The sequence below is a fragment of the Temnothorax nylanderi genome, unplaced genomic scaffold, assembly GCF_030848795.1.
Source record: "Temnothorax nylanderi isolate EJ_2023f unplaced genomic scaffold, tnyl_v1.0 TNYL_tig0315_pilon, whole genome shotgun sequence".
Classification (NCBI taxonomy): Eukaryota; Metazoa; Arthropoda; class Insecta; order Hymenoptera; family Formicidae; genus Temnothorax; species Temnothorax nylanderi.
Window position 1 is genome coordinate 169,780 of NW_027249377.1, and position 9,590 is coordinate 179,369.

Consider the following 9,590-nt stretch of genomic DNA (forward strand, 5'->3'; position numbering starts at 1 on the left):
GTCAGTCGCGCATGAGCTCTCTTTCCCCGACTCTACCGACGACCGACGGGCGACGTAACGACAATTCGTGTCGCGCGTTGTATGTACGACTGTCTTGTCACCGGCCGACTGACTTGACCGTTCGAGAGGTCGAGGCGGTCGAGCCGTCGCGCGAGACCGAAACACGTGTACACTGAGTGTACGTGAGCGCCTCTATGTGTACGTAGACGGACCGCTGCCGCGCTGGTCGTATTTCCCGCGACATCTCTGTCCGCATCTCCCGCCATTGCGAGCATCAAATTGAAACAACACATATACGTGGGTCTCACATCGAGGATCGGATCAAATACACGGCATTACACGGTCCCTCTGCGAAAGCATTCTCAGGCTGAGAATCTCAGGCTCTCAGTTCACCTCATTAATACCTCTTCCGTATTCTCACCCCGAAGAAATCTGGCCATATAGACCTCTACCTTCGTCCGAAGGCAGCTGGAGCCATATAAGGAAGAAAAAAAGAAGTCCGCATATCTCGACGAACATAGTATTATGTAAATAACGGATCGCAGTCCTGAGAAGTCCGCATATCTCGACGAATACAGTATGTATAAATAACGGATCGCAGTCTACGAAAGCTGTGCGGATCAAAACGTTGTTGTCTTTCTTTACAATACCGTGGTAATAATCCATGAAGATCAGGGCCTCACACATATAGGCTGTGTTGCGCAAAGTGCGTGCATGTACACAAATATATGAGGTTAGCTTTGCTTATATATATATATATATATATATATATATATATATATATATTTATTAAACTTTCAACAGTAAAAATCATGATTGACTCCAATAAAATAGATGATTATTATATAAATAACAGATCGCAGTCCTGAGAAGTCCGCATATCTCGACGTACATAGTATGTAAATAACGGATTGCAGTAACGATCTCTACGAAAGCTGAGGATCAAAACGCTGCGCAGAGTAAATTATTATACCGGCAAAAACACGTGGCAAAATCGTTCTAATTATTCAACATGTTCGTGTACGTCAAGTTTGAAGATGGATTAAAGGAGGCTATTAGTGCAGATAAAATAGGAAATTTTGATATAAAAAACATCGATTTTGAGAAAAAATATAAAATAAAGTGGGACGACGGTAACTATTATAGCGGTATTATTGGAAAAATACAGGGGAAAGCAATTTGTGCAGGTAATATTTCTAAAAAATTGTATTACAGTAGAGAAATCACAGAGGTAAGTTAAATTTTAATGCAATTTTATCTCAATAGAATCAAAAGAAGAGGTAGAAGAGAAAACAAAAGGCAAAAGAGTAGAATTTTCACCGTTGACTCTGTGTGATACTGCAACAGATTTCGAGACAGATTCAGAACTTGAACGACCGCATGTAAGTTTTGTTTCCTTTGTAATATATGTAATATCTATTTGAAAGTATTGCAAGCGTTTATTGTTTCTTATATATACCGTTTAGTCTAAGCTGGTTTCTTTATGGTAAAATTTCAACTTTGTCTAATGTAGATTGAGCTTAATTGAGACAACTGAGTTGATTTAGCTTTATAAAGGCATATTTAACATTCATTTTGCATTCAAAATATGGTCTTTGTTCTCATTATCAATTTGATCATTTTACGAATAAATTTTTAGATTATATACTACAAACATAAAAAATTACCTAATATTATGTTAACTGCTAAAAGTATAACCAAATCTGCGAGTCTTTAGCAGTTTATAAACATTGCTATTTATACCATTGCTTATATAGCGATTATGAATGATTAGTAAAAAAATGATTAATATTCTGATAGGTGTAGTATGTGTACAATTCATAATTCAAGAATTATGATTTATATAACAATGTAACGTTTAAATAAATTCACTTTGGAGGTGTTTGCATGTTTTATAATGGCAACACTTTTGGCAGTTAACATAATATTAGCTAATTTCTTATTTCTAGCAGTAATATGTAACACATGACAAATTCGACTGGATGCATTAGTGCGCATCAACGCACACTAAGGCCGGTATCATTTTAGTTCCGTCTTCATAAGTTATATGGATAATTATTTTATTAGCTATGTAGCATCAATAGCTGAGAATAACTGCATAAAATGATAATTAATGACAGACTGTTGTTAAACTTATTAATAAATACAACAGTATTTGATACCTAATTATTATTCTTATGTTCATATTATGCAATCTGTACTAATTTAGAGAAGTAAAATATTAATAAATTCAAATGTGAATAATAATGTTACTATAAAGTTTGTAGATAGCAAAATACTATAAAGTTTGTAGATAGGTTATAATACGTGGCATTTAGTCTACTAAAAATTATATAAAGGATACATAAAATTTTACATAAACTCACATACGTATTTATTTATATTTTGTACATTATATTTTTTTATATAGTCGCCGGCAGAATATTTGTTAAATTTTTTTTATGATTTGCCAAATGGAAAAAATCACGAGACAACTGATGTCTTCCTGCGAATAGACCAGTCGCGATTTTTGTGAGAGAAAGTGTGACAAATATTCTGTATCTTTCATATAATTTTCAGTACGGTATTTGATATTTTTCTCATAAAACTGATTACACATATGAAGAAAATAATTAAAAAAGAATGGCTGATAACCGATAAATTTGCACAAATAATACATTTTTTGTTTAGAACTCGAAAGGTGACGCAAATCTAAAAGAAAGAATAGAGACAAAAATTGTAAAAATAAAAAAAAATGGGAATAAAAATGAAAATACTGATAAAAAATTGGATGAAAATAGAACATATGGAAAAGATAAGAAAGAAAGTACATGTAACAAAGAAAATAAAACTATTACAAAAAATCGTACTTTAAAGACTGATACAAAAAAAGTAAGTATGAACTGGGTATATTTCTGTATATGAATACAATGTCTTGTAATAAGTATGATTTTGCTCATAAACAGGTACAGCGCATTAAACTAAACAGAAAAGTTTTCTACTGTTTTGCGAGTTTTACAATATAGTTGTCAAAAATTTATTCAGAAAGACCAAGGAATAAGTGCGCGGCAAGATGGTAAGAAGAGTGCTATGAGTAGGGACACGGTTCTAAAAACACAATACCGAATCCTTTTTCAAAAACAAGGTTGGGTTTATTTATTACTGTACCACCATATAAGAGAGCAGGAGAGGAGGTTTTATCTATATTTGCCGTTTTGGAGAAATTACTAACAAATGAAACTTTTTTCGAAGAAGTTCTAGACTGCGTTCCTACAGCCAATGTCTCTGTTCAAAACTGTCCTATTATCTTGTCGCGCGAAATACGCACTTATTAGGTTCTTATGCAGGATTCGCACTGCATCTGACATCCGACGTTCGATATGCATCGCAATAAAAAAAATTCGTTTTCTGGAAACAAAAATATTGCTAGCTAGGAACTCCAGAAATAAGGGACTTCTACTGGATATTGCGGATCGTCGGATGTCGGATGCAGTGTGAATTCTGCATTATTTAATTAATGTTTTAATAATTGCTGCAAAATTTGCAAGACAGTAGTGTTTTCTGTTTATTTTAATGCGCCTACCTATTCATGAGCAATATCGTGGTTATAAAACACCCTGTATATGTATACTTGTATATCTATGTACATGTGTGTATATTTTTGTGCATGCGCGCGTATATGTGTTTGGGATTTATCAATTTCTAATTGTAAGTATTACAATTACAGTTATTGCAACTTCAGTTTTTGCAATTACAATATTGAAATTACATTTTTTAGAAAAATAGATAAAAACACTACATTACAATCTTAAACACAAAAAATGTGGCGATCCAACCTAAAACCCAAACCTAATTTTTGTCAAAACCATGAAAGCGTACAATAACAAATTCTCTCTTTTTTTAAGAACTATCATATGATAAAGAACCCAGTCAAGTCTGACAAATTAGTTACTACAAGCAAAACAGATCCGACTCCAAAAAGAAGTGCACCTTTAGCTGAAATAAAAGGAAAGCAAAGTAACAATGACTTTTTGAATAATAAAAAAAAAAATTCATGTAACGGAAGAAATCGGAGAATTCGTAGTGAGTAACGCTAATTCTACTACTATTATTTATTCCTACTAGAACAATACAGACGCACGCTACGCGATGTAGTAACGATAATAATCATTATTTATTTATTATTTTTACAATTTATTTATATCTATATATTTCACACAGCAATATATTATTATAATGTTTCTATTGCTTCCTCATAGAGGAAGCTTTGTGACGGTAAAAAAAAATTTTTCGAGATTTTAAAGGAAATAGATTTAGAATGTTCTAAAATGTCGAAAAATCATATTAGTAGAAAATGTCCGGAAGTGTGTGTGTGTGTGTGTGTGTGTGTGTGTGTGTGTGTGTGTGTGTGTGTGTGTGTGTGTGTGTGTGTGTGTGTGTGTGTGTGTGTGTGTGTGTGTGTGTGTGTGTGTGTGTGCGTGTGTGTGTGTGTGTGTGTACGGATTTTTTGTACACGCATCTACTTCTACAATTTTTTTGATACCGGTTTGAAGTTTTGCACACAAATAGAGTAGAAAGTATGTCCTCCTCCAATTTTATTAAAATCCGTCGACCGGTATGGATTTTAAGGGGATTTTCATTTTTCAGAAAAGCGTGTTTTACGCTATAGCTTTCTCAATATTTGAGATATTGATCTATTTCTAATTCTATTATATTTTTCAGTTTTTTCTACCCCTATTTCATATATAATTCTTTAAAATTTAATTAATCAGTTCTTGAATTATAGAAATTTCAGTAAACTTGGCTGTTTTTTTTTAACAGAAATTGGTAATTCTTTTATTATTAACAATTTTTATTAATTCTATTATATTCTTCAGTCTTTTCTACCCCTATTTCATATATAATTCGTTAAGATTAGTTCTGGATTAGTTTGATTAGTTACCAATTTCTGTTAAAAAAAAACAGCCAAGTTTACTGAAATTTCTATAATTCAAGAACTGATTAATTAAATTTTAAAGAATTATATATGAAATAGGGGTAGAAAAAATTGAAGAATATAAGAGAATTAATAAAAATTGCTAATAATAAAGAGGTTACCGATTTCTGTTTAAAAAAATCTACGTGATTGCTCTAATTTCCGCAAATTTTGAGATATCAAGCCAAATACAACACCAATCTATCTTTAATGATACTCTATTCATAAAAAAAAGTGTGCAAGTAGAAACTTGCACATTGCTTCCTCATAGTTTTTAAATGTGCAAGTAGAAACTTGTACATTGCTTCCTCATAGTTTTTAAGTGTGCAAGTGGAACTTGTATATTGCTTTCTCATAGTTTTTAAGTGTGCAAGTGGAAACTTGTACATTGCTTTCTCATAGTTTTTAAGTGTGCAAGTAGAAACTTGTTTAAGTAAGCAAGTAGAAACTTGCACATTGCTTTCTTATAGTTTTTAAGTGTTCAAGTAGAAACCTATACATTGCTTCCTCTATGAGCAAGCCTGTTTTTTTTATGCATAATTATTAGTAGATATTTATTAATTTGGCTTCCTCATAGAGGAAGCAATGTACAGGTTTCTACTTGCACACTTAAAAACTATAAGAAAGCAATGTGCAAGTTTCTACTTGCTTACTTAAAAAAGTTTCTACTTGCACACTTAAAAACTATGAGAAAGCAATGTACAAGTTTCCACTTGCACACTTAAAAACTATGAGAAAGCAATGTACAAGTTCCACTTGCACACTTAAAAACTATGAGAAAGCAATGTACAAGTTTCTACTTGCACATTTTTTTTAAATACTATTGTGAATAGTATTTAAATACGGTTTACTCAAGCATGTACCTACATAATTACGCAAATGTTACAAAGTAATAAAAAATTTACAATTTTATTTTAACAGAGCATTTTTTTATATTGTATATAACATTTATGTAATTATAAAATTTAATTCTAATAATCATTGTTCTTTATTATTTTTACAATTTATTTATGCATATACTTTACGCAGCAATATATTATTTTAATGTTTCTGTACTTTGACTTGGTTTTACGCCATCTGATTGATTTTATTTTTGGATATTTCGTTGAAATATATCTTGGAATTATACTAAATAGTTCCAAAAATATATAAAACAGTTTTAACTTTTTGTTTTAATTTTTCTGATATTTCCTGTTATGTGAAAAAGTTGTCAAAAAACCAAAAATACGCAAAGTTTTGCACGGTACTGTATATGTATAAAGAAATTGTAAAAATAATAAAAAACAATGATTATCAGATTTAAATTTTATAATTATATAATTACATAAATATTATATATACAATATAAAAAATGCTCCGTTAGAATAGAATTTTAAAATTATTGCTTTGTAACATTTGCGTAATTGTGTACATGCCTCAGCAAACCGTAGTTGATTTCATATCATTCACAATGCATATTGCTTTAATCGCTAAGAGCATTTCCACTGGCGGTCTCTCCAACGCTTCTACCTCCGTAATGACAATCTCACCTCTACTAAATAATAATAAAATTAATAATAGTAAGTTATTAAAAAACAGAATACAGAAACATTTTAAAATAACATATTACTGTGTGACATATATGTATAAATAAATTGTAAAAATTATTAAAAAAGCAATGATTATTATAGATTTGAATTTTATAATTATAATTACCTACATAAATATTATACAATATAAAAAATTTTAAAATTATTACTTTGTGACATTTGCGTAATTGTGTACATACCTGAACAAACGTTATAATATTTGATTTCACATTATTCACGTACATCCTATAAAGGAGTGCACTTGTAGTACTGGATCAGTGCATTAAAGGCGGGGTCCTACTGTGGATATAGGCTGCTTTAATTCCTTTTAGTGACACAAGTCGACACAAGTGTCGTTCTGTCTTTGTTATTCATTGAATGCCAAGAAGGATAGAACGATGTTTGTGTCGACTTGTGTAACTAAAAGGAAAGCAGCCATAATGACATATTTCAAAAAGAAAGATAAAAAAGCACCAAGTGTAAACGCTCCCTCGCCTAAATAAAATTAAAATATAAAACTGAAATATCATTGTTAAACTTGTATTTTACAACTTAAGATATTAATATTATAATAAAAATATTAAATGTAATACATAGTAATTCTTATTTCTTTTAAAAATGACTGCAACAATAAAATAATTTTTTAATTATTAGAATTGTCCAGCTCAAAAGAAAGATCATAATGGAAGTGATATGGAAAAGAAAGTATGTATTTCAGTGAAATGAAAAGTAAGTACATGAATAAGTTGATGTTTATACATATGTGTTATATTACAGATTGAAAAGCTGCAGAAAGAAAATGAATATTTGCGTTCTCAAAAGATGAAACTGAAGAAGCAACTAGAAGATAAAGAAGCAATAGTTACCGATTTGATGACGTTAAACATTAATCTTCAAAAAAAAGTGATTAAAGAGTATACGGAAATATCTAAAATAAACAAACAAGTTGATACAAAAGTTTTGAGTAACTTTGATGAACTGTTGAGTGAGTTTGGTTTTTATCGATATTTATAAATATATAATTTTAATAAATATATAATTTATTAAAATAATTATTTCTATAGACGTTGTTTCTGAATACTTTCAAAAAAATCCGACACGTCCGCAAGAACAAGTTGGTTTGCCTCCAATTGGATATGAAAATAAAGCACGAAATGAGGTAATATACAGAGTGTCCGGTAGATTGCACCCACTATTTACATAGCTCTATTCTTCATGAAAAATTGAGTCGAAAAATCCTGAGCCATTTTGTCGAAGGAGGTTATTATTTATGGCTACTTTTCCCAATTTTCAATATAACAGGCATTTGTAACTAAGTTCTAAATTAAAATTCCGTTAAAGTCTACTTAAAGTTGGTCCAAGAAAATTGTTTTGTTATCTATTTAATTGTCCGAAACTAAGTTCGTTAAAATACCTGATTTTTCGGTTGCTTGTACTTCCGAAACTGTAATTGATGCTTCGACAATTTCGCCAAGAAAAAATTAACTCAAAACTGTTCACGAGTAGCGCTATATAAATACTGATCGCGAATTATGGCACACCCTGTCTACTGAAAACCTGAACATATTCTTTGTTAATTAAAGTCATGCTGTTACATACTAAAATATATTGTTAGGTACATCTTGGCTTTGATGTCTACATACCCAAATCTACATATGATAGTGTTCTCATCATTTCAAAAACATTACCGCAGTTAATAAAAAACTTAGCTGTTGCTGTTTATGGCATAAAAGTACTTAAAGAAAGCACTGTAACAGGTATTGTGTCAAACAGAAGAAAGAAGAGTGGAAATGCAACTCCTAGACCTGCATTAAATCCAACAAAATTAAAAGCCATTAGAGGTAACATTTTATTTCAAATACCGAATACTCCGTCAACGTTCATTATTCCTAAATATATTTTTGTTTTGTTTCAGCTACAGCCAAACATTACTTAATAACTCAACGTGATCTAGATGAAGTTTCAATTGATATGGAACTCCAACATTTTGGAACGCATATTGCACACAAAATATGTGAACTGAATAGAACTCCACAATCTATAAGTTCAAAAAATAAGCAGGAAATCAAAGCTGCGTTATGTACTGTTGTAATGACCGATACAAATAATGACAGTGAGGAAGCACAATACACTGAAAATATTTCTGATAGTGAAACTCCATGTGAAGTTTCACAAACAAGTAATGATGAAAAAGGAAAAATTGAAGAAAAAAGTAATGAAAAAAAAGAGAATGAAAATGAGAATAATAATAATGATTATTCTCCATCGGACTCTATTCATAGTGCTGACTCTATTCACAGTGCTGACTCTATTTATAGTGCTGACGAATCGAGTGATAATAATTAAGAAACGTTAATTTACGGTATAAATTACGGCTTTTAAAAAATATTCAGAATATTTGCTATGCCAAAGATATAAAAAAAACTATTTTATTTAACTTTATTATTATTAATAGTTTTCCCAAAATGTTTATATATTTTTATATTATTCACACATTAGGAGCGCAGGTTTTGTAAAACATAATTTTTTTATTTACACACACAACATTTTACTTTGGTAATTTCTTAAACTCGCTAACGTCACCTTACTACAAAAATGTCGTTAAATTGAAAGGGGGATCCTCGCCCATACCTTTTGTTCTGAAAGAAATAATATAATTTGTATTCTTGAAATCTAACAAAATACAATAAAAAATAAAATATTCTTGCTTTCTAGATATGTCATTATTCCTTGAATTGTATTGAACACGTTCCCCCCGTACAGCACCACTTTTACTTGTCCTCCACTCTGTGTGAGTCACGCGACCCATGTAGTCATATCTTTCATATTTGTTTTCAATAAAAGAATAAAATATTATGGAATATCATAGAATAGGAGAATAGAATATTAATGAATATCACAGGATATGAGAATAAAATAATATAGAATATTATAGAATAGATGAATAGAATATTATGGAATACCATGGAATAAGAGAATAGAATATTATTAAATAACATAGAATAGGAGATTTGAGTATTACTGAATATTATAGAATAAGACACAATGGAATATTATAGAAAATTATT

The 9,590-nt window shown here is 30.4% G+C and overlaps 1 protein-coding gene across 3 annotated transcripts; it reads left to right on the forward strand.

Moving 5' to 3' along the window:
• The first annotated feature begins 152 nt into the window (after positions 1-152).
• LOC139781093 (BEN domain-containing protein 5-like) lies at positions 153-9,230 on the forward strand. 3 transcript variants are annotated; one of them, XM_071719913.1, is made up of 10 exons: positions 153-733; positions 857-1,187; positions 1,267-1,382; positions 2,671-2,871; positions 3,885-4,062; positions 7,177-7,227; positions 7,300-7,507; positions 7,587-7,681; positions 8,138-8,363; positions 8,438-9,230. In XM_071719913.1, the coding sequence occupies exons 6-10, from the start codon at positions 7,216-7,218 to the stop codon at positions 8,866-8,868; spliced, it is 972 nt and encodes a 323-aa protein (XP_071576014.1). In that variant the 5' UTR covers positions 153-733; positions 857-1,187; positions 1,267-1,382; positions 2,671-2,871; positions 3,885-4,062; positions 7,177-7,215; the 3' UTR covers positions 8,869-9,230. The 3 variants fall into 3 exon arrangements, with proteins under 3 accessions (XP_071576014.1, XP_071576016.1, XP_071576015.1); XM_071719915.1 differs by having other exon boundaries at positions 8,444-9,230; XM_071719914.1 differs by having other exon boundaries at positions 857-1,183.
• Positions 9,231-9,590: the final 360 nt, after the last annotated feature.